The sequence below is a fragment of the Eriocheir sinensis genome, chromosome 21, assembly GCF_024679095.1.
Source record: "Eriocheir sinensis breed Jianghai 21 chromosome 21, ASM2467909v1, whole genome shotgun sequence".
Taxonomy (NCBI): domain Eukaryota; kingdom Metazoa; phylum Arthropoda; class Malacostraca; order Decapoda; family Varunidae; genus Eriocheir; species Eriocheir sinensis.
In genome coordinates, this window is record NC_066529.1 from 2,637,835 (window position 1) to 2,663,544 (window position 25,710).

Here is a 25,710-nt window from a genome sequence, read left to right on the forward strand (position 1 = left end):
CCCATGTGGGCCCCATGTGTGTGTGCTGGCTGGGACAGTGCATCAAAGAGCCATAGTGCACTGCAGCCATTCAGAGAGGCAAATGGAACGTTATCTGTCTCCACCATTCATCGCACAACCTTGCCTGACGCAGCTTACGATTAACAGATAACCTAGTAAATAAAAAGGCAAGTTGCACGCGGTGCCACTGCGGCTGAGAAGAATAAGGGAGTGGTACGGAATGCTGGGCACCTAGCCATGGCGACACCACCCATACCCAATTTTCAAAAGGAATGAAAGAAAAAAAACAAGAAATGTAAAGCGTAAGCCATGGAAGGTACAGGACACTCCGGATCAATAGTGGTCTGGCGACGTGTAGGAGCTGCGCATGTGGGTGGGGCCTGGGGCAGGACAGCGTCATCCGGGCCCCCATCGACCTTGAACCTCAGTCCCTCACAGCTTTCTCACTGAACTGAGAGCACATACACGTTTACTTGTGGACTGTTCATGATTGGCAGTTTATATTTTTGAAAATATGCCAAATAACTGTGCAGTGTTTGGGTGCTTTAACAGAAAAGCAAACACAATAGGCTTAGCCATTCGTTACTTTCGGTTCCCCAGAAATGAAGAGATCAGAAACAAATGGATTTATGTGTGTGGCCGCGCTGACAGGATAAATACTGACAATGCTGTGATGTGTTCAGTGCATTTTCGTGACAGTGATTACAGGGACGATTTGAAAAGCCGCCTCCTCGGAATTGAAACACCCAAAACACAGAGAGTTCTGAAGGATGGAGCAGTTCCCTCCCTTGCTCTGCCTGGAGGTAAGTGTGTGTGTGTGTGTGTGTGTAGATAGATAAATAGATATAACGCTGGAATTTTCATGGTCTGTTTTGTGGTCCTAGTGTGTAGTCGCGGTCCCAGCTCCTCGGAGAAGGGTTGATTATTGTGGTGCTTATGTATGTGGGGATTATGTGGATTATGCCGGTATAGGGTTACTGTAGTAGGGATTATGTGGATTATGTCGGGATATTCGAGCAAAGCGGTGCGAGGCGGTAGTGACGCCAGATGTACACGGCCAAAAGTGTCGAGACAGCGGTAAGATACGACACACACCCTGGACACGACATGGGCGAGATGAGTGAAATGCTGACTCGGAGCGCCTGCCGGAGGGTCATCTGGCGCAGGGTTTGAGCAGGGAGAAGAGAGGGACAGTAGGCTAGCGAGGTGGTAGTAAGAAGGGAAATACGACGTTGTTCACGCTGCCGTTGCCATGATGTCTCACACCTTGACCAACCGCAAGGAGCAACCCGACTGTCAACTGTACCCGCAAATGCGTATGTAGTATTGATTATTAGTAAAACTTACTGAAATGTGATGATTTGTAGGAGGGAAAGAGGAAACGGCAGGGGGCAAGTAGAGGAATGGAAGAAGGAAAAGAATAATGAAACTCAGGAAAATATACTTAAAGGAAAAAGGGTGGGAGACAAAAGTAATAGATATGTTAAGGAAATAGGAGATATGAAGGGGCTGCAGGAGTGGGAGATAAGGGAGATGGAGGAAGTGAAAGATAAGAGACTGAGGGGAGTCGGATGTAAAGAGAACGAAGGAATGATTAAGAGATAAGAGAAATGGAGGAAGTGGAGGGTAAAGGTCACTGATGAACACACACACACACACACACACACACACACACACACACACACACACTACCGTCGAGTGTTAATAATCTGCGTCGAATGGTAAAGTAAATAGCTGCTTGTGGCCTCAATGCTCATCTCCGTCGCTTTGGCCCTTGAGCCTATGGTGTGTAAGAAACTATTATCCCGGGAGACAGGGCAGGACTGTTATCCGGGTTGCCACAGATTTAAAAAATCCATCTAAACACATTCATGTTTTTCCTGCCATTCATGATTAACAAAGTATATACGGAAGTTGAAAATAGGAAAATGGACTAATTTAATCTCACTTTCATTGAACGCTTATATACCAGCAGCTTACGCCCCTCTTCTTCTTCGGTGTTTAAGGTGCTGGGTAGGCCATTCTTCGTTCTGCATTCAAAGATTTCTCCCCTAATAAAACTTTAGTTATCCCTCTACTACCGTCAATATAAGATTCTCTACGTTGAGGCATCTTAGAAAATAGCTTTTATGGTTAACTAAAACAAATGTCTTTCTCTTATCGATATTTATATTATAATTCCTATCATTATCAGTCACTAGTAGTGGTTTTGAGGCAGCTTAATTAAACCTAAAGAAAATATGTTTACATTTATCGAGAGTAAAAGGTTGCTTCCATCGCTCGCACTTCTGGTAAGGGTAGAGGCACTGAATAAAATAAGTATGACACCCCTTCTCTACCTAGACTTTACCAATGTTACGCAAACGGTAGCACTGAAAATTACCTGTAAATTCTGTGGTGTGGAGTAAGATCATACTTCCCTTACTTACCACCCTTTCACATTAAGATTCTACTATGGATACTTCGAATTGTCCATAGTAGAATGTAAATGTGAAAGGGAGTTAGGACTGAGGAGACTGAGATGGTGAAAGGAAGAATAGAGTAGAATAGAGTAGCGGGCTTTTTTTCATTATTGTTTCCTTTCCTCTTTTATTTTTTTTTTTTTGCCCTTGAACAGTTTCCTTTACTGTAAAAAAAAAAAAAAAAAGGGAGTTGAGTGGATGTGTTGGGTTTTCATGGCCCTGAAAAGATATACTGCCTATCTTTTTTCCTCCTTTCATCACCTCAGTCCTATCAGTCCCTTTCACATTTAGAATCTTCCAGGATTAATTCTTACTCCACACCACAGAATTTGCTGATATAATTTTCAGTGCTATCGTTTACTCAACACTGGGAAAGTCTAGGGAAGGTGTGATTGATTGATTGATAGTTTATTGTTGCAGGTCAACAATAAGGGAGAAGGGTACTCCTCAACATGCCCTTATTACATCGTATATATAATTAGCATTCGTTAAGCACTCCAGGGATTCTCTAGTTGCTCATTTCAGCTTGATTGGCGCCCCATGGCTACAAAAGCGGGGGTGGTGTGAGCGCGCGTGCCTGTGTGCAGCCCACGGCTCCTCATTCCTCTGTGTCACGGTATAATGAGGCAATGAAGTGGATCACCAGTCAGGAGTCAACGACCCCAGCCATACAGTGCTAATGACCTCAGTCCTGACGCCAACGTACGTCACTTAGAATTCCAGTCAGTCAGTCAGTAGACCACTCCGTATCCATGCTAAATGAGGCTGCACCCCTTGCCATACTGTGCATAGTATGGACACCCGTAATACATGCTGATGCGGTCGGAATCAGCGTTGCCAAGTTATCGTACTCATAGCATTGCATTTCCGTAGTTTCTGACCAATAACGAATGCAAAAAACAAACAAACAAACATTAATAAATAGGAGTTTTAACGCTAACTTCAATTTTCTATCGTTATTTATGTAGGTACGAGAGTTTGAGGCTTAAAAGTAATAAAGACGATGTGGTGAATACGATAATCTGGCAACGCTGGTCGGAATAGACAACAGGAACTAGTATTATAAACAACAGAAAAAATTTGCAGCAAAAAAAAAAAAATGAAAATCGCGTTTGACTGTATAAAACAAATTCTTTCACGTTCCAAAAGGCTACACTTCCATTACCAGACCCCAAACCAACGTTACCAGATTATCGTACGCATAACATTGTATTTTCCAGTTTCTGTCCCATAAATATTGCAAAAAGGAGCATCAATAATTACTGATTTTAACAATAATCATAAATGCATATCGTTATCTTTGTGGGTCCGATAGTTTTTGGTCAGAAATCGGCAAAACAATGCGCCAAGTACGACAATCTGGTAACGTTGCCCCAGACACCCAACCTGCAAGTAAAATTAATCTAGAAACACAATAGTACCATGGCCTTAAACCTCACTATAACAATAACCCATATATCTCATTACCAAACGCCTTCCATCCATACTTCATACTAATCTCACGCATTAACGAAAGTAAAACCTTTGACATTAAAACGCAAGGCACGGAAAAGGGTAAGTGAGAGTTAAATTTATGGCTGGTTGTATAATTAGACTTTCAGGAAGAGGAGTCAGCGAACTCATCCACCCTGCTCTCCACCTCTCACCCCTCCACCCGGCACACACTCCATCACTGCCACAGGGAATACACGCGGGCACTGACAACTAGGCGAGTCATCCTATACATCCTGCTGATAATGGGGATCGCAGTTGACTACGAGGAGAGCGAACTGTAAATTTTGATGTGTCCTGCTGGCTGTTTTATGTTACTAGATTATAAGTCAGTGACCCCAAAATTGCTTGTCCGTCTACTAATGGTCTAGACACACACACACACACACACACGCACACACACACACACCTCCTCTTTTCCTGTATTTCACAACTAGGTACACACACACACACACACACACACACACACACACACACACACACAGACACACATACACACACACACACACACACACACACACACCGAATGACATTGGCAGAAGAAGAAGAAACAAAGAAAGAGAAAACGACAATGAAAGAAAAACATACTACAACACGTATGTAATAGTTATACTGACGCATCACGGGACGATCGACGTTCAGGACAGCGGCGGACCACGTCATTATGCGTTATAGTGGTCCCATAATATTAAAATGGATCTGGAAACTCACTCGCTTCTACAGATATCCAGTGACATCTTAACCATCGCATCAATACTATACTATATCTATACCGTACTATACTGAGCTTGTTTTATAGTTATCTTAGTATATCCTTTTTACCTATCAAATATGTCTACAGTAACTCCAGGCTTCTATGTCCGGCAGCGGCCTCTGTGTTTACATCGTCTTGCTATCATCACTGTTTTTGAGTTTATCTGTTCACCATGGCCTCCAAGTCTACAAAACCCACTGCTAAGGTTGCCAGACTGTTCACCATGGCCTCCAAGTCTACAAAACCCACTGCTAAGGTTGCCAGACTGTTCACCATGGCCTCAAAGTCTAAAAAAGCGATTGTCAGACTGAGGCCGTATGAAGCGATTGGCGAGGAAACGAAAGCAAAGATTATTAAAGACTTCGAGGGCGGGAAATCAATAACGGCTCTTGCTCTCCAGTCAGATATGTCTTGTTACCTAATTACCACGATCCTGAAGAAGAGGAACGAAGTGACGGAGGCTGTTGAAGGGTCATCACCTACACGCTGTACAGGTCTGTCCACCATCACCTTAAATTAACTATCTCTCCTTCTCTTTTCCTTTCATTTTATTTTCCGTCATCTGATTTTTCATTTACCTATTATTATTTATTGCTATCCTCCTCTATCCCTCCATTCTTCTTCATCTCTCTCCTTTACTTAATATTTCATCCTCTCTTGCTCTCCTCTAAGACAACACATAATTTGTTTTCAGTGAAGTTATGCTAAATGACCTGAAATTACTGTGTCCTCATTGCAAAGGCAGGCAGACGAGGGTGGCGGTGGTGGTGATGGGGTGATTATGGTGTATTAATGCAGGAAAAGGTGTCGCAAGGATGTTATGAAGTCATGTTATTGTTATCTCTCTCTCTCTCTCTCTCTCTCTCTCTCTCTCTCTCTCTCTCTCTCTCTCTCTCTCTCTCTCTCTCTCTCTCTCTCTCTCTCTCTCTCTGTGTGTGTGTGTGTGTGTGTGTGTGTGTGTGTGTAGCCCCCGGTCACTCCAGTTACTCTATCCCAAGCATTTCCTCTCTCTCTCTCTCTCTCTCTCTCTCTCTCTCTCTCTCTCTCTCTCTCTCTCTCTCTCGTCCGCCCAATGACCACAACTAACGCTTCATTGTCCTTGAATACCACAATGAAACATATTAGGTAAGGAATGGATCAAGGATAATCTATAGTATGTCTGTGTCCTTATCTACTTTCCCCCGTTTTACACGTAGATCAATAATAACATCGACATCATTTTCTCTATTTTTGTAACATATAGGGCCGCCCAAGTTCACATATTTGCTGAGGCTTTCGTAGGAGTTGTAGGCATATCCAGGAGTAGTTTTATGACCCTGGTGGTAGTCTGACCCTTCTTCTGTACCATGAACCTAAAGAAACATACATTATAACCCGATTGATCCCCTCTTTGACCTTTAGAAATAGCTGATGTGAGAAGTGAAAGTGTCTTTTAATATCGACCATAGCATCCTCTCCCTCCTGTTGACAAGCCCGAGTGTCCCTCCCACCAGCCTTATCCCACCTGACACATCATCCGCTTCACCTCTATCCGTTTCCCTGTCCAGCTTTGTATATCGATTTCATCCCCGTGTTTACCGCCCTGTGTACGTGTGCAATGATAAATCCCATGCGTGATATAGCACCTCTTCCGCCACTTGGTCTCATTTCATCCCCTTCCCCCCATTCCACGCACCGCTGAGTCTCTGGTGCATGAGATGAGGGAAGCTGATAATGGCAGGGAAGCCTTATAATGGGAAGCAACAGTCAATCATGGTATTAAGCAATGATAGACCCCCATGCAATTGCTATCACCTCCTCCTCCTCCTCCTCCTCCTCTTAGACCCATTTCCTCCCTTAATTCTCCGCCATTCCATTAAAGGTGTGTGGTAATGTTACAGCAAAGGGAGGCCAAGGAAGGAAGGTGGCGGGAGAGCCTGTATCGTGTGTTGCTGATGCGTGAGGAACTGAGGATGATTTAAAACACAGACAAGTTAGGGCATTGCTCCACCCCGCGCCACCTCGCTCACACCCACACCCACACCCGCAGAGAGAGAGAGAGAGAGAGAGAGAGAGAGAGAGAATTTTATCAATGCTGATGACATATATAAGATAACAGAAGGCCGCTTTCATGCATGTATATACGAGTATGAGTAACGCGTGTTGTTATATAGGAACTCTTAGTGCAGTGCAACGCGGTTTTATTCCCATATAACCCCAGTGACACCGTGAAAGACAACCCCCACGCGATCTAAGACCTTTTCCACTAGACTTATTTATAGAGAGAACCTTTCAGCTGGATTAATGGTCGATAGAGAAAGGGATTGAAAACAGACTGCCGGGCTATGTCACAGGATGTCGCAAGGGAGGACTGACTCATTTTCTAGACATGATAGTGGACGGTATAGACACAAAGGGGTTAAGAGGAGAGAAGAGAGAATGGAAGAGGGAACAGAAGAGAAAGAGGAGAGGAGATAAAGAGAAAGAGGAGGAGAAGGGAAAGAGAATAGGGAGGACTGACTCATTTTCTAGACATGATAGTGGACAGTATAGACACAAAGGGGTTAAGAGGAGAGAAGAGAGAATGAAAGAGGGAATAGAAGAGAAAGAGGAGAGGAGATAAAGAGAAAGAGGAAGATAAGGGAAAGAGAATAGGGAGGACTGACTCATTTTCTAGACATGATAGTGGAGGGTATAGACACAAAGGGATTAAGAGGAGAGAAGAGAGAATGAAAGAGGGAATAGAAGAGAAAGAGGAGAGGAGATAACGAGAAAGAGGAGGATAAGGGAAAGAGAATAGGGAGGACTGACTCATTTTCTAGACATGATAGTGGAGGGTATAGAAACAAAGGGGTTAAGAGGAGAGAGAATGAAAGAGGGAATAGAAGAGAAAGAGGAGAGGAGATAAGGAGAAAGAGGAGGAGAAGGGAAAGAGAATAGGGAGGACTGACTCATTTTCTAGACATGATAGTGGAGGGTATAGAAACAAAGGGATTAAGAGGAGAGAAGAGAGAATGGAAGAGGGAATAGAAGAGAAAGAGGAGAGGAGATAAAGAGAAAGAGGAGGAGAAGGGAAAGAGAATAGGGAGGACTGACTCATTTTCTAGACATGATAGTGGAGGGTATAGACACAAAGGGGTTAAGAGGAGAGAAGAGAGAATGGAAGAGGGAATAGAAGAGAAAGAGGAGAGGAGATAAAGAGAAAGAGGAGAAGGGAAAGAGAATAGGGAGGACTGACTCATTTTCTAGACATGATAGTGGACAGTATAGACACAAAGGGGTTAAGAGGAGAGAAGAGAGAATGAAAGAGGGAATAGAAGAGAAAGAGGAGAGGAGATAAAGAGAAAGAGGAGAAGGGAAAGAGAATAGGGAGGACTGACTCATTTTCTAGACATGATAGTGGACAATATAGACACAAAGAGGTTAAGAGAAGAGAGAATGAAAGAGGGAATAGAAGAGAAAGAGGAGAGGAGATAAGGAGAAAGAGGAGGATAAGGGAAAGAGAATAGGGAGGACTGACTCATTTTGTAGACATGATAGTGGAGGGTATAGAAACAAAGGGATTAAGAGGAGAGAAGAGAGAATGAAAGAGGGAATAGAAGAGAAAGGGGAGAAAAAGGGGAAAGAGAATAAGAAAAGAGAGAGAAGGAATGAAAAACAAACTGCCGTGCTATTAGATAATGAGACTTCCTATACCATAAAACTGACTAAGTGGTCCCCATGGTATATATGCTGTCATCTCGCTCTTCTTTTATCTCCCATTGCTTTGAATCACTTAATAATCGGGCCACACCTCATTCACGGTCTCTTCCTCTGTCTCTTTTTGCACGCTTCCTCCCACACTTCCTCTCCAATCTTTCATTCATTGGCGCTGTGCTGTGTCGTTTATCTCCCGTGTGCCAGCTGCTCTTTGGGTCTTCCTCTCCCCATTAGCCAATCAAAACCCCGCTTTATCCCTCAACAGGCACTTAGGGACATGTTACCGGCCCTTTGATTGGCCATAAAGCACCGGGATAGCCAGTTAAAACCCCGGAAAGTTGCCCTGACTCACTATTCCCAGCCGATGAAAACCTCAGGACACGGGTTGAGCTTCTCTGATTGGCCAAAGAGCATTAGATTAACCAGTCAAAACCCCGGGAAGTTGCCCTTAGTCACTATTACCAGCCAATGAAAGCTCAGGACACAAGTTGGGCTCCTCTGATTGGCCAAACAGCACCATGAGAGCCAGTCAAAACCCCAGGAAGTTAACCTGACTCACCATTACCAGCCAATGAAAACTTAGACACACGGGTTGAGCTTCCCTGATTGGCCAAACAGCACCATGAGAGCCAGTCAAAACCCCAGGAAGTTGCCCTGACTCACCATTACCAGCCAATGAAAACTTAGACACACGGGTTGAGCTTCCCTGATTGGCCAAAGAGCATTAGATTAACCAGTCAAAACCCCGGAAAGTTGCCCTCAGTCAGTATTCCCAGCCAATGAAAACCTCAGGACACAGATTGAGCTCCTCTGATTGGCCAAAGAGGACCATGAGAGCCAATCAAAACCCCGGGAAGTTGCCCTCAGTCACTATTACCAGCCAATGAAAACTTAGACACACGGGTTGAGCTTCCCTGATTGGCCAAAGAGCATTAGATTAACCAGTCAAAACCCCGGAAAGTTGCCCTCAGTCACTATTCCCAGCCAATGAAAACCTCAGGACACGAGTTGTGCTCCTCTTAAACACCCAATGAGAACCCAGAATGATTGTTGTCCTCCGGTAGAGCAGCCAATAGGGTCCAGAGTTTCAGGGACAAGCAGCCAATGGGGTCGAGGGGTTCAGGGCCGGGGAGCCAATGGGAAGGCGTGTTTGAGGGACGTGTCCTCCTCCTGTTGTGGACGAGGTGGAGATGCTAGTTTGGAGCCGCCGTCTCCCTCTCTTCCTCCCTGAGTATTTTTCACTTTTCTTGGGGAGGAGGATGACCTGCTGAGGCATGGAGGTGGTGTGCAGCGGGAGGTTCATGTCCCCGAGCTTCAGCGGTGCGTGGAATGGCGGAAAAGGGAGGAAATGGGGGATAAGGGGAGGAGGTTGTGCTATCATGCTTGTGAATTTATCCTTTATCATTGCTTAATACCCTGAGTGATTGATGCTTCCCATTATATTAACAAGGGGGTCAATGGTCATCAGCTTCCCTCATCTCACCTCATGGAATGGTCTAACAATGGAGGAAATTGGACCACTTGAGGGGAGGAGGTGGTTGTGCTATCATGCTTGTGAATTTATCCTTTATCATTGTTTAATTCCCTGAGTGATTGTTGCTTCCCATTATATTAACAAGGGGGTCAGTGGTCATAAGCTTCCCTCATCTCATCACTTGGAATAAGGGAGGAAATGGGACCCAGGGGAGGATGTTGTGCTATCATGCTTGTGAATTTATCCTTTACCATTGTTTAATACCCTCAGTGATTGTTGCTTCCTATGATAAGGCTTCCCTCCCTTTATAAGCTTCCCTCATCTCATATCCCAGAGCTTCATGGGTTTGTGGAATGGTGGAAAAAGGGAGGAAATAAGTCTGAATGGAAGATGTGCTGTCATGCTTGTGAATTTATCCTTTACCATTGTTTAATACCCTCAGTGATTGTTGCTTCCTATTATAAGGCTTCCCTCCCTTTGTAAGCTTCCCTCATCTCATATCCCAGAGCTTCATGGGTTTGTGGAATGGTGGAAAAAGGGAGGAAATAAGTCTGAATGGAACATGATGAAATTTTATCCTTACCATTTGTTTAATACCCTCAGTGATTGTTGCTTCCTATTATAAGGCTTCCTCATCTCTTATCCCAGAGCTTCATGGGTTTGTGGAATGGTGGAAAAAGGGAGGAAATAAGTCTGAATGGAACATGTGCTGTCATGCTCAGGAGTTACCATTTCTTAATACCCTTTGTTTCTGCCCATTATAAAAGATAAATAGTCAGTAATCATAAAGCATCCCTCATCTCAGTGTCCTTACAGCATCCAATTTATCCTTAATGGGTGTAGATAATGGATGAGAGAGAAAGGCTTAGCAAGTTGTGGTTTATTCATTACAATACCATTAGTGATTCCTGCTTCCCACTAGTGCTGGAAATGAGGTAATGGAAGCTTGATCATTCAGCTTTCCATTGCTTTCATCTCTGGGGGCCTTAAATTTACCAGCATCCATATAATTAGCATTTTTTGGTGACCTGTCCTATGCATGTGGGTTTTCAGGCTATGTCCAAGTGTCCCTGAGGCATTAATCATCTCTCAGGGGGTTAATTAGGCACACCTGGCCAAATTTCAGGTGTAAAGCAAAGGTGTTGGCCTATAAGAGGTCACATGTGGTTATACTGGTGGCTCATCCATGTCCCTCACCTCCACCATGACTCACCTGAAAGTAAAAGTAATTAAAGTAAACTATTAGCCATGGGTGATTAGTTTACAGGTGAGGTGTGGATTGTGTACCTGTGGGGTCATGGGGGTGGGTAATTCTCTCTTTAACCCACTTATTTGAGGATTATCTAGATCAAGGCTGCAAGAGTGGGATTAAAAGGTCAACGTTAGGCCTTGGTGGTCCCTCGTGTGGTGTATCGGATTTGTCCCCTGCAAGTCATATTTTTAGGTTGCAAGTCATTTTTTAGGTTGCATGCCCCTTGTGTTTTAGGTGAGGGAGGCTCCTGTTGTCACCTGCGGCTTGGGGGATTAGAATGATTAGTTTGTGAGGTAGAATGATAGGAAGAGTGAGGTGAAGGTTATGTAAATCTCAAGTGAAATTATACTCTGGATTCTTTGGTATGTGTGTTAGTTTGTTACGGTCACATTTTACTGGTTATTTTTGCATTTCCTTGGTGTTCGGGGAGGTTAGGTTGCTATACGTTAGGTTGTTGGTGAAGAGTGAAGGTTATGTAAATCTCCAGTGAAATTATGCTCAGGTTTCTTTGGTACGTGTGTAAGTTTGTTCGGGTTGCATTTTACTGGTTATTTTTGCATTCCCTTGGTGTTCGGGGAGGTTGGGTTACTATACGTTAGGTTGTTGGTGAAGAGTGAAGGTTATGTAAATCTCCAGTGAAATTATGCTCTGGTTTCTTTGGTACATGTGTAAGTTTGTTCGGGTTGCATTTTACTGGTTATTTTTGCATTCCCTTGGTGTTCGGGGAGGTTAGGTTACTATACGTTAGGTTGTTGGTGAAGAGTGAAGGTTATGTAAATCTCAAGTGAAATTATACACTGGGCCACCTTGGTATGTCTGTTAGTTTGTTCACGTCACATTTTCCTGGTCATTTTTGCATTCCCTTGGTGTTCGGGGAGGTTAGGTTACTATACGTTAGGTTGTTGGGTTGGTGAAGAGCGAAGGTTATGTAAATCTCCCGTGTAATTATGTTTCGGGTTCTTTGGTATGTGTGTTAGTATTTTAAGGTCACATTTTACTGGTTATTTTTACTTTCCCTTGGTGTTCGGGGAGGTTAGGTTACTATACGTTAGGTTGTTGGTGAAGAGTGAAGGTTATGTAAATCTCGAGTGAAATTATGTACTGGGTTCTTTGGTATGTGTGTTAGTATTTTTAGGTCACATTTTACTGGTCATTTTTGCATTCCCTTGGTGTTCAGACGAGGTTAGGTTACTATACACAAGGTTATGGGGGACGAGTGAAGGGCACGTAAATCTCGTGAAATTATATAAGCACTGGGTTCTTTAGTATGTGTATTAGTTTGTTCAGGTCACATTTTACTGGTTATTTTTGCATTTCTTTGGTGTTCAGGGGGTGCTAGGTTGTTGGTGAGGAGTGAAAGTGATCTGAATCTCCCGTGTAAATATGCACTGGACCACCTCGGTATAGTATCTGTTAGTTTGTTCACGTCACATTTGGCTGGTCATTTTTGCATTTCCTTGGTGTTCGAGAGGTTTGGTTACTACATGTTAGGTTGTTGGTGAAGGGTGAAGGTTATGTAAATCTCTCGGATGAAACTATGCACTAGATTCTGTCTTGGTATATCTGTTAGTTTGTTCGGGTCACATTTTACTGGTTATTTTTGCATTCCCTTGGTGCTCAGCGGAGTTAGGTTACTACACGTTAGGTTGTTGTTGAAGAGTGAAGGTTTTGCATTCCTTTGGTGTTGAGGGGGGTTAGGTTACTATTGGTTAGGTTGTATTAGTTGCCATGTTAGTCTAGTCAGTGGCCAGACCACCACACTGACATGACTCGTCTTTATTATTAGTTTAAATTGCCATTAAAGATAAATATAATGCCATCTCACCGGTTGGAAAAACTAATGAATTGAATTAGGTTTCCTGAGTTGGCTCGAAGGCTAATATTCTGTATGATAAGGTCAGTCAGGGAGTTCAAGAACAGGAAATTATTTGCCATGGTTAGTTTAGTTTATGTGGTAGGATCAAGTGTATACTTGGTGGAGTTGGGTTGCTCTATTTAGTGAAGTTAGTTGTTGTGAATATAAGGACATAGTAATTGTGATAAGGACCAGAAAAGTCAGCCAGGTTCATTAGGGCATGAGATAGATTGTTACAGGCAGGGTACATTGCCAAGGGTGTTGTTTGTTCCACAAGGGTATTAGTTTGTTCCCCTGTGGCAGCAACATCCTCTCATCATGACTAGTAAGATCACATGTTTTACCATTTACCATTAACCGTTGATGAAATTTAAGATTCCGCTCCTCGTTGAGATACCTTGGTTGAGAGATTATTTATGGTCCGTTAGGTCACTTTCAGACGAGGCACCTAGTTGCAGCAATCTGCACCCTATTATGTAATTTTTTTAGTGCTGTGATCCAGTCTCATAAGCTATATCTCTGCTCCTGACCCCTCACAGGAACCTCCCTCAAGGGTTGACCATGGCAGAAGTATATCCAGCCTTCCGAGTTCTGGCACTCCCTCTCGGCACACTCAATCCCTTGCCTACCAATACTCACTCTTCAGTACTTGTTGCCTTTATTAATTCTTTTCACTGGTGGGCTCCCCTTGGCACCCCCTCCCTCAATTTTGCCCATAGTGGTAGGGCTCTGATTGTATTTCATCATACTTCTAGCCCAGAATCATGTTTGCAAGGGTTTTCATGGGGAAGTGGTTCATAGAGGCATAAACTTATTCTTTCCTGAACTATATCTATGGAAATCATGTGGAAGCTTCTTTTTTTAAGAAAGCCCAATTATGTAAAGAAAACCAGTATTGATTTATTTTCTTTTTATTTTCATTGTACAAGGTCGCAGTACCTTTCAGCCTTGAGGTGATCATGCTTGCCGTGCCACGTGTGTGCCTGTCACATGACACGGCTGATAGTTTTCTTGAAGGGCCCCGGGAATTTTCCTTTTTTGGCCGAGGTTAGTTAATTCTTTTATGCTTTGTTTTGTTTTTTTACTTGGGGAGATATTTTCTGCATTTTTCATTTTTTACTTCTTTCCAATATGATTTTCTGTTCCCTTCCAGTCATATCTTGATAATTTCTCGCTCTTTGTTCCAGTAGATCAGTTTGTTACCATTTCACAGAAGGTGTTACTTTAGTTAACCCTCTCTTTAGGAACTTATAAGGGGAAAAGGGATGATGTTATATTAAAAAATCCATTATATCCAAGGGATCCGAACTTTTGGTATATAACAGACTTCGTTATATGAGCCGAAAGTTTGCTATTTTCAACCCTTCCATATATAACAAAGTTTGTTTGTTGTATCAGATGAAAGTTTGTTTACTTATGTACATGCATTCATCACAAATACTACACCCACACAGGGAAATTAAAACAATAATTTCATGTTATGCTGATCGACGTGCATGTATGTACTCGGCCACCCACCAGTGAACATAACCCCACAATTCTTGAGCTTTCAGTAAATCCTCGCTCATACTGGAAATGCGATAGGTTTGTTAAAGGCAAAATTTGTTATATCGGGGTCCATAAAAGTGAGGGGTTACTGTACTATCTGTACCATACTGTCTTGAACAAATTATGTTGAAGAATTTAGTCGCCATTGCCATTTTGAATGAATTTGAGACGAGAAGGTAACGAGCATTGCAGGAAAAAGTAGTTACCCGGAATCAACAAGACGAAACTTCACTTCAACCCTTAGACGGTGGTGGAACTCTATACAGACAGTCCAAAATTCAGTGTCAGTTTTGTATGGCAGAAGTATAACAACACTTCCAGATTGCGGTAGAATCTATATGTAGACAATAATTAAAACATCCATCATGCGGCGTAACTATATTCATGCTATGGTCCTTGGGTCGGGAGTGACTGTATATAGATCATTCATTTTGCGGGGAGCTACTCTTCAAATACTGCCGCTGTCTAAGGGTTAACTGATGACACCCTGCACCATTCATGCCACTCAACTCCCTTGGTTACAGTTTTAATTTGACTGATATATTGTTACCTATTTAGTGGACAGGGTTGGTGCCTAATTTAACTTCACTTCTTTATGTTTTCTGATATATTGCAAAACTGGATGTCTCGGGTGACGTGACAGAAAATAGAATGGCACCTGAACCACCTTAGTGTTGAAGAAGAAAGTAGTTGGGAATACACACACCTCAATACACCCATTATTATTATTATTAGTAGTAGTAGTCGAAGTAGCAGTAGTGGTAGTAGTAGCAGTAAAAGTAGTAGTAGTAGTAGTAGTGGCATCCTCAAAAACATTATGACACCTGTTTTTATCTCCCTCCCTACAGAAGGTGCCTCAGGGGATAACACAAGGTCAATAATTAATCAGTCCCAAATGGGTGAACAGGAGCAAGTCTCGGCAGGTATGGAGGAAGAAAAGGTGATCAAGGAGGAGATAGAAGTGGTGAGTATGTCCAATAGTTCCTTAGTTTCTTCAAAAGTTCTCAGTAAATGTCTGGACTAAAAAATAGCTATCTCAGGAATTATATATTGCATTTCAGATCAAGGAAAGTGTTGATGGTAATCAGTGCATTTCAGATTTTTGCACTTAGGTTAACTTGCATTTTTTTATTATATTTATTTTACTTTGAAGATCAGAGTCAATGTAAATAAATCCCACACTGGCAGACGAAAAGTGTATATTATATCAGATGATTTTGGAGGACACTGCCACCATCTTCAGTGGCTTGAAGGAGGGGTAGTAGTAGGGAAAGTAAGGACTGATCTTATACAGTAGACCCTGTATGTAGAGTCATTCTTTTTAACCCTTAGACGGCGGTAGAACTATATTTAGACAGTCCAAAATTCAGTCAGTCAGTTTTGTATGGCAGAAATATAACAACACTTCCAGATTGCCGAAGAATCTATATATAAACGATAGTTAAAACATCTGTTATGCGGCGTAACTATATTTATGCTACAGTTCAAGGTCGGCAGTGACTATATATAGACCATTCATTTTGGGAGGAGCTGCTCTTAAAATACTGCCGCTGTCTAAGTGTTAATGAGTTCCTTGTAACGCAGGACCTAAGCTTAGGACACATTTACTATATAACAAGGTTACCATCCATATAACACAAATTGAATCAGGGCCATAATAAAACACTCCATGCAGCAGTCTGGCCAGTCAGTCAAACAAAACAAAACAACAACAAAAAGTGGTGAAAATTTAGAATAAATAAAAAGACATGTGGGAGGCCGCTGACAAGCATGTGCCGAGCCAAAGACTGAGTCCCTCCTCCTCCCTCAGTGGCGTAGGGCAAGAGGAATGGTGCTTCTCATTGGCTGATTTGTATTTTGATCATTTAGACACAGTGAAAAGTTAAATTAATTTCTCATTCGCTGATAGTTTATATTTGTGGGCACCAGATGCAACTCATAACTTATTGACCTGAAACTAGCTTTTCCAACATGTTTGTCGCACCGCATATATTTCTTTGTGGTGCTTTGTTGATAAGCACCACCACCCTCACTGTTGCCGCCACCTCACTGTTGCCACCCCACTGCACAAGATTACTCCAGGGCCATATAAGATTATATTGTATGCTCTGCTGTACTCAAGTTAGTCAGAGTCGCTGATAAACTCTGGAACATCCTTGCTTCGTCTATCATCTTCATCCTACAACATGAACACTTTCAAGAAGGGAGTATCTAGACACCTTACCAAAACTGGCCTTCTCTTTCGGCTACGTTTACTGTCCTTTGCTTGCATAAACAGCAGTAGAGCAGTTCATTGTGCATCTTTCTAAATTTGCCTTGGAACTGACCAGTAAAAAAAGAAGAGTCCCATCAGTCCCAAAGCAATAAATCCCAGTTTTTTCTCGTGTAAAAAAGTAGCTCATTTGTGAGTTTATAAGAAGGAAATGTATTTGGTACTCAGATTCCATCTCCATGTATTATAGAGAATATGTTTTATAAAAAGTAGAGTTCTTTGTTACTGATTTACATTGATTTTATCTCAGTAATTATGAGGTAAAATGCTCAGTTGTGCTACTTCTGTATTGACAACACAAGCTACAAACAAAACAAAATCTTAACCCCCGTGTTCCTTTCTGTCTCAAATTCTCATTACGTAAAAGTTCACTGGAAGCTCAAATACACATCAATTTTTTTTTAAAGTTTCGGCAAAACTCGCCTGAACAGCCACAACCGACCGGGGTTATGTTATTAATTTGGTGGGGTTAGTATATTAATTTTGTGACTATAAATTTATATGGCTTAATTAGGCTTGATTTTACTTTTGCAGAAGGATCCTGAACCAGTCCTTGACATCATCATCAACAACGTTGTGTCCTCCTTCTCTGTAGCATGTCACCTAGATCTGCACCATCTAGCACTACACGGGAACAACGTAGAATTGCGTAGGGAAAATGGGGTAAGTAGGCTTGTGCATGAGCTCTCACTGCTTCAAGTTGCTGCCTATCAAATGTTTAAAGATAATGTCCAAATCCAACTATAACCCAGTCATAATACTGATATACACAGTAAATTCATGTTTGCTTTCTAGGGTTGCAAAGGATGGGAAAGTTTCTAGATAAATAGAAACTTTCCAGGTAATGTTTCCTGGAATTTTGGGGAATTTTCAAAATTTTCACATGTATTAACAACCAAACCAATTTTGGTTGATATAATTATTAATTAAATAAATTTAAGCAACAAAGTGAGGTCTTTTTTTGTTGATTTATACCATCAGGTGCTGACTATCATGTGTTTGAAGATACCCTAAACTTAACCTAACAAAAAGAAAACAGAAAGTTTAGGGTATCTTTAAACACATGATAGCCAGCACCTTATGGTATAAATCAACAAAGAATGACCTCACTTTGTTGTATAAAATGTCTCATTAGTAAGGAAGCATATATATATGAATTTTCCGAGTCAAGACCTATAGTAACTGGGGTTAGGTTAGGTTAGGTCAAGACAACTTGCTGGTACAGAAGATTTTTTATCAGTATTAGATTGTATTCCCCAACCCATAAATATCAGAAATAAAGTAAATAAATATGATTTGTTTTATACAAAACAAACATTGTTTTTCAAGTGAAAACAAGAGGTGGCCCTACAGTAAAGGTTCATATCTTTATATAAGTGGTGTGATGTTATATGTTTTTGCGACATGTTACTGTATACTGTGATGTAGCCTAGCCACATCTAAGTTCTAGCCTACCAGTAGCCTACCATATTTTGGGGGTCAACTTATATGTCAAGTATAGGCCTAACCCATAATTTTGAGCTGATAATCTTGAAGTCAACTTGTATGCCTGGACAACTTATACACCACAATTTACAGTAGATGCTGTTTGGCAGGATTTTTTTTTTTTTCCCCATGGGTTTCGCAGGCTGCGTTGCAATGTTAATGCTGAGCAGGGTGGCAGGACAGGCACTTAACCTTCATAGGCTGGAGGCTGCCCGCTCCTGGTTTGGTGTATTCTGTTTGGCTGCATACCGAAGCATTCTTTTAAGTACTCAAGACTCGGTATGAATAAGCATCATGCATTATGTCTGGCACAGTGCTCAACATGGTGTCTCATTTTCAGGTGTTGACGATGAAGCTGCGCAAACCTCCCACCACAGCCTCCATATGGTCGTCGGGTAAAATAACTTGCACAGGTATGACCGCGTGATGTTCTTTTCTGTTTCCTTCCTTTCTTCCTTGCTTTGCCTCTTGCTCTCTGTCAGAAATTGAAGTCCATTTGTAAGGAGGACTACTGCATGAAATATTGTGATCTATTCATCCATGTGGAGATCTAGGAGGGCTTAACATTACTTGGCCTTGTCAGTATTTAACCCGTCCGCTGCGGTTGGCACGGATTTGGCATTCACTGGGAGTGTTTCCATATGCTCTGCCACACAGTCCCAACACCTATCCCTTCCTCTCATATGTCACCTGTACCTAACATATGAGAGGGAAAAATAGGTGTTGGGACTGTGTGGCAGAGCAGAGGGGAGGAAAGAATCCGCAGAATCGAACGCCCAACAGACTATTTGAAATGGGTTAACTATTGTGTGTAATAAAGCAGATTTGCCGACACCTTTTCTATTTCTTTCAGGCTCAACCTCGGAGGGCCAGGCGAGGCTAGCAGGCCGCCGCATTGCCCGCTGTGTGCAGAAAATGGGTTATAATGTCAAGTTTAGAAATTTCCGGGTAGTAAATGTCTTAGGCACCTGCAGTTTACCATTCGCAATAAAAATAACTCCCTTTTCACAAAAACACAGAGACGCAGCAAGGTAAGGGCACTTGAGTCTTTTTGACCTTTGTCTCAGAATCTATTATAGGACAATTGATTATTTTTCAATTCACAGTGGGGCCCCGCAACTAGCATTTTTCTAACTAGCGATTTCAAGTCTAGCGATAGGATAGAAACAGTCCCGAGTTTCATTACTAATATTTATATATATCTTTTGAGAGGAGAGAGTCAAGACACCTCTCCACCTGAAATTGACCTCTTTTGGCCACTCTTTACTTAAGCTTTTACAGGAGCAATGATTAACAGGCTTTTTTTAACCCTTTCAATATGGTGACACAGACATCGGTGTCACAGTATGGAAAGGGTTAAGAGGAAATGGAAGAGGATTAACCCTTTCCATCCGTGACACAGACATCAGCATCACAGTATGGAAAGGGTCAAGAGGAAATGGAAGAGAATTAATCCTTTTCTAAATCTCTCAGTCCTCCTCTAAATTCCTCTTAATCCTCTTCCATTTCCTCTTAAGAGGTTTAGAAGAGGATTAATAAGAGGAAATGGAAGAGGATTAAGAGGTTTAGAAGAGGATCAACCTTTCCATGAGGTGACAGCGACGTTGGGGTCACCGTACTGAAAGGGGTGTCCTAGCCCTTTCAGTACGTTTCAGGACACCTTCTTTTTGTTGCCCTTGAGCTGCATCTTTTGTTGTAAAGAAAGAAAGAAAATAATCTTAGCTTCGGAACTAGTGATAATAGAATGAGTGGGCACATTGCGTCAAGATGGCTGATGACAAACCGTTTTCCAACAGCTATGAGCCTGAGCTGCATCCCGGGGTCACATATCGAATCGAACACCCAAAGGCCACGCTCAAGATATTTAGCACAGGGAGCATTACTGTGACAGGTCAGTAATTTGTGTGAGCTGATCTTATCTGAAACAAGCCTTAATTTTTTTTTATGTTTCAGGGAGATATAAAATGTAGTAATAGTCCATGATGTAGATTTTAGAAAAGTCAACATAAGGTTTCAGTATTCTCTTAAGTAAATTACCAATATCATCATCATTTTTCTAAGTGGAAGAAATAATTATAGTGGTGGTAAGGTTTTGGGGAAGTTATTGACTTACATAACTCACCTGAAACTAAAGCAAAATACAATTGAAGTTATGAGTTGTGATGTCAAAGTTTGTTACAAGACACACTATTGCCCTTATTGAGACAACATCTTGGGTCGTATTACAAGTCGAATCCGAGAAGTATCGGGTCCCTACAGAATTTGGTTTAGGGGCCGAATTACAAGTCAAATCTGAGAAGTTTTGGGTCCCTACAGAGTTCAGGATGAATACATTTTTAGGGACCCAAAACTTCTTGGATTCGACTTGTAATACAGCCCCTAAACTGAACTCTGTGGGGACCCGAAACTTCTCATATTCAACTTGTAATACAGCCCTAAAGGAAACTCTTTAGGGACCTGAAACTTCTTGGCTTCGACTTTTAATACGGCCCCTTGATGCAACCTCCTCTTTGCAGCTCCCAGCATTGCCAATGTTCAGAATGCCATTGAGCACATATACCCTCTGGTGCGAGAGTTTGGGAAGGCCCGGTCCGAGGAGGAGATGGCAGAGTACCGGCGGAACCAGGCCAGAAAGCAGTACCCAATACTCAACTTTGACGAATTGGAAGAAGACCTGTCATCCTCGGAGATTGAGGAGTGTTGGGAACAGATTTAATGTTAAGTTTAGGAGTCCATTACAGAGTATACAAGAAGCCATGTTGAAAAGGTTTTGTGAGATTTTTTGTAATATTACATACTCCCCCCCCTCCCTGCATTTTTTTTTATTTTTTATTTTTATTTTTTATTTTTTTTTTTACTTATAATTAGACATCCATTTTACCATTCCCAAAGACATGTTCTCATATTTTCTCAAGGTATATTCTTGATGTGTCTGGTGCACAAGGTACTATTTAATGTGTCTCAACTGAATGAATGCTCCTGAAACCTCTGAACACACACACACACACACACACACACACACACACACAGACACACACACAGACACACATGCTCACTGTCTTCATTCATATCAACCTCAAGCTGCACATTGTCCCATTATTTGCAACATGAATCAAGTTGAAACTCCCCACCGTGTATCATGTGATTTTGATGTCAAGGTATTGTAAGCATTTCCTACCTACCGTTTCCTAGTACCATCTTCTTAGCTATTAGTTTGAGCTTGACTGAACTACTGTGTCTTCATCCCGCAACTCAGACTCCATAAATCATCTGCCCAATTTTGGTTATTCAGAAAAGAAAGAAATTTAAACAACTTTGACCAAGTAATTTTAATGTAAAAAAAAAAAGTGGTTTGTGCAGCTAGTCCTGAACTGGAGTGGTGCAACAGTAACTACAGTTTGTGTTAAAATCACATTAGAATGTGGAAACACTTCATCCGAATTACCAGGCCAGTCGAAAACTATACAGCCAAAACACTTTCCCATGTAACTTTTGTGCCTGCCTGCCAAAAACACTCCTTGTCGAGGAAATAAACCCAGCATGAAAATACAGAGGTCACAGGTGCTGTGGTCCTCTCAGCCATTTGAACTTTCCACTTGTATATCACTGCTTGGACTGAGCATATCAGAAAGCCGGACCATTCTCAAGACTTCTCGGTTAAACACAGCCGTCACTTAAGTAGTGGTACTCCATGGTGACAAAATATGGATCACAGCAGCTAGAGGTCAAGTGTGCAGCAATACAGGATTTTATAGTGGTTTATTTGGACATTAAAAATTAACAATTAGATGATGTTCATATACTATTTATACCAATAAGTAACTTGTGCCTTCAACAGTCCTTATGTCACAGTCTGGGATGGAGGTGGCACTGTGAAACTGGAAGTACACAGATCTAAGGAAGAACGATGGTGTCTGCGTGACCTGTCTTGGACCTCTTAAGAATCCTCTCTCTCCTGAGTTGTCATTTGTATTTCACATTAGTTTGTTGTGTTGACATCTCCATTGTCTCACTTGATTTTCATTGTTTCTCATGATATTTCTCTTTCATATATATGTTTTTCACTAAATCATGTCATCTTCTTTTTAATCAATTGTTTGTGTTTACTGCATCATGTTTCTCATCATTATACATAGGAATAAAATTAATAGTAAAGCAAATAACAAAACATGTGATCTTTAAACTTTATAGGAATTAGTTATAAAAGAAAACTACTACTATTGTACAAGTATGATTTAAATATCTTCCCACTGGAGAAGAAAACATTCTACTTTGTCTGAAAATGTTGACAGTTAATCTGATTTGAACAGATTATAAACTTATTTACTTGGACGACAATACTACGAAAAGATTTGCTTAGCCATCGTAATTCGATCACATCATAATGCTCATGTGTATGTTCTTCTAGTGGTATCCCCCAAACATGCTGTAAATCTGCTGTCTCCCTTACAAGGCCAAAGCATTTTTATGTTACTTAACATATCTGCCAGTGGTCAGAGATGATGGTGGAAGGAAAGTGACTCGTCTTGACTCCCACCGTAGCTTGTCTCTGCCAGATTGACGTGCAGAGAAATCAGTCAGTGGGTCATTTGTTTAGCACAAATTTATTGCTCTTGGAGTATGGCTGTCTGCGTGCTTCCAGTGCCTGTGAGTAGTGCGTGTTATATTGCACTGCTCCACTGACACTGCTCTAGATTTGGCTAATGGGAACAAAGTTTGTATGTGAATTTGTATAGTACAATACTACTTATGTTCTTTCTTCAAAAGGATGTCCTGCAACCAACAAAATCAAACGTGACAAATTTGAGCAAAGAATCAGTTTGCCAGACTAGACTGTTCTTTGATGGGAGCATTATTTTGAAGCCTGACCATGCTTGAAGATTTTGTTCTGGCTGCAAAAGCTGATATTCCTTTTTCTCCTAATTTCATAATTTGTAGTCAAAGTCTAGCAGTTGTTAGTAAGTAATGATTCCGGCATCACTGACAGAACTGCATTTAATATCATCATTATTATTATTATTATTATTATTATTATGAGAAAAGTCATGATTTTTACCAAAATGTACATAAAGAACTCCAGGTAGATTTTTGCTTCTTTAATGAAGGAGCAAATTACTGATTACATCAGTGTTTATATTAACTACTTTTAATTGAGTTCCTTGTTAGAGGGACTGTTCTGCATTGTTCTAGAATATCCAAGATATTGTTAGTGTTGTATCTGTTATTTATGACTCCTGCTGCAGTATTTCCAACTCCATTTTGGCTGCCTGTGTTGAAACATTTTACATCTATTGGCATTATCTTCATGTTGTGTTGCTTTCTGACATTCTTCTAGCATGTGTATATAGTACTCAGTAAGGCAGTAGTGTGTGGAGGAGAGACAAGGGTTGAGTAATGGCAGTGTGAACTAGTGTGATGCATGGGAAGGATGGACGGTTTATCCTGATTCACGAGTTACTAGAAGCGACAGTGTTCGTGTACCGTCTGTGAACAGTGCTACAGTGAAGCACTCCTGCAGCAAGTGCAAAGCAGCTTTATTACTTAGGAATTAAGGAAGTTCACCAAAGGACCCGTTTTTCTGGTGAGTTTGTGTCATTGCGTCTCCCAGAAGGCCTGAAGAAAGAAGCGAAGGGTGTAGGGAAGCCCGAGTGTGCCGCTCTGTGTTTGTCCGTGTACCGTAAGATAAGTAAGTCTCCAGCATCAAAGTGTATTGTAGGTTTATTATCTCCAGGCCAGAGTCTCACACCACTGGTATTGTGGCAGTATTTTTTGAAGTGTATTAATGGAACAATAATTATCAAGTGTAGGCTCATCATTTCAGAACCAACTTAGTGGCAAATTTTCACGCCTCAGCTTGGGCTCTTATGTATTACTGATTCAGAGTTTACAAATGTTGATGCCAGTGTATGTTGAAATTTTGTATGCAATATTCTGTTTGGAAATATGAAAGATTGTTCACTCCTGCTAACATTAATGTATTACTTAACAGCTAGAAAGAGAGCAATACAAAAATGGCCTTTACTTGATTGTTTTACTCTGTCCTTTGTATGTGTCTCTCTTCGTATGATAAACACAATAATTTGATTCCATGCAGCTTATGTCATCATGCGCATTCTCGAATATGCTATTATAATAGTAACAAAAAATAGAATAGATGTATTTTTACTCACGGTGGCTGAGTGGTTAGCGTGCGGGCCCTGCATTCACCGCGTGCTGGACGATGCTGGTTCGAATCCCCACGCTACCACCTGGGATTTTTCAGTCACCGCCGAGTGGCCTAAGACTTCCCACATACTGTCCTGAAGACCATCCATCAACCCGAACTCAGAAAGAAACCGTCCAAGTGAATCAAGAATGAGTTCCGGGGGGCAGCATGAGCCAAGAATAAATGGCGCCACTATAAAAATTGCCTGCGCTATGACGGGCTCGGGCCGACCACAGCAGGCCCCTGAAGAAAGTCTACCGGCGCTATAGGCGAACAAGGGAAAAAAAAAAAAAAATTCTGTGGGGCAATGAAGTCTCAAAAGCTGTGATTCATCAAGCATTTATGGATTTCAAAGGCACAAGTTCTTATTTACTTTTCTGCAGCATCTAGAAAAAAAGCATAAATTTCATTACTAAAACAGTGAAGTAGAAAAATCTCAAATTACAGAGGGCAAATTATACGTGATTTTAAAACTGATAGAATAGACCGATTGTTTCAGACATGAGAAAGGGTGTTTAGTACTAAAAGAAAAAAATCCATTAAAGCCAAATAACTAACACTGTCATTTGCTTACAGTCTCACATTCATTGCCAGAACCTCACATTCCTTTAACATGGACCTTACAGCTTCACAAAATACAAAACATCTCCACACTTCACTCCGCCATTACCACACCGATTAGGACACTCACACGCCACGCCTAAGTCCTAAAAAAAAGAAAAAAAATAGAGTATATTACCTGCAACAATAAACTATCAATCAATCAACAATAAACTATCAATCAATCAAGAATGGCGCTGAAGGAAACACGGAAAGACAGGTAACAGCGCATGGGTTTGTTTACGCTTGTGTGACCCTCGTGGGGGCGTGCCTTTCCCTGTCACTCTTTGTGCTTCTTCAACCTTAAAGAACTATTATACCAGGCCTTCAGCTTTCCACCATGCGCCTCCACGTTCTGAGTTCCTGGCTAACATGAGGACTGAGTAGTGAAAGTACACGGAACAAAAATTAATGTCTGCCGCGCTACACAGGATATCATGCTTCTTTTCTCTCTTGTGTTCCTCGCTGGTGGACACACGAACTTGGGAGGCATGAACTTATCTTAACTCCCTAACTAAACTATGGAAGATAAAACGAAGACTGATTGTGGTTTCATTGTTCCGTTGTGTCTTGTTACTGTTGTGTTCCTCGCTGGTGGACACACGAACTTGGGAGGCATGAACTTATCTTAACT

At 41.5% G+C, this 25,710-nt stretch overlaps 1 protein-coding gene across 6 annotated transcripts; it reads left to right on the forward strand.

Moving 5' to 3' along the window:
• The first annotated feature begins 591 nt into the window (after positions 1 to 591).
• On the forward strand, positions 592 to 24,292 carry LOC127001511 (TATA box-binding protein-like 1). Of its 6 annotated transcripts, none has more exons than XM_050866111.1 (8): positions 756 to 803; positions 5,108 to 5,201; positions 15,363 to 15,478; positions 17,321 to 17,449; positions 18,612 to 18,684; positions 19,125 to 19,302; positions 20,068 to 20,162; positions 20,788 to 24,292. In XM_050866111.1, the coding sequence occupies exons 1-8, from the start codon at positions 771 to 773 to the stop codon at positions 20,985 to 20,987; spliced, it is 918 nt and encodes a 305-aa protein (XP_050722068.1). In that variant the 5' UTR covers positions 756 to 770; the 3' UTR covers positions 20,988 to 24,292. The 6 variants fall into 6 exon arrangements, with proteins under 6 accessions (XP_050722065.1, XP_050722068.1, XP_050722067.1 ...); XM_050866110.1 differs by lacking the exon at positions 756 to 803 and adding an exon at positions 4,865 to 4,912 and having other exon boundaries at positions 4,964 to 5,201; XM_050866112.1 differs by lacking the exons at positions 756 to 803; positions 5,108 to 5,201 and adding exons at positions 9,565 to 9,705; positions 13,896 to 14,013.
• Positions 24,293 to 25,710: the final 1,418 nt, after the last annotated feature.

What these genes read in the sequence shown, in the direction of transcription:
- LOC127001511 (XM_050866107.1), top strand. Translation starts at nt 4,880, where the DNA reads ATGGCCTCCAAGTCTACAAAACCCACTGCTAAGGTTGCCAGACTGTTC. An exon ending in ATCACCTACACGCTGTACAG is followed by an intron (nt 5,202 to 15,362) that starts GTCTGTCCACCA and finishes CCCTCCCTACAG; the next exon opens with AAGGTGCCTCAGGGGATAAC. An exon ending in TCAAGGAGGAGATAGAAGTG is followed by an intron (nt 15,479 to 17,320) that starts GTGAGTATGTCC and finishes TTACTTTTGCAG; the next exon opens with AAGGATCCTGAACCAGTCCT.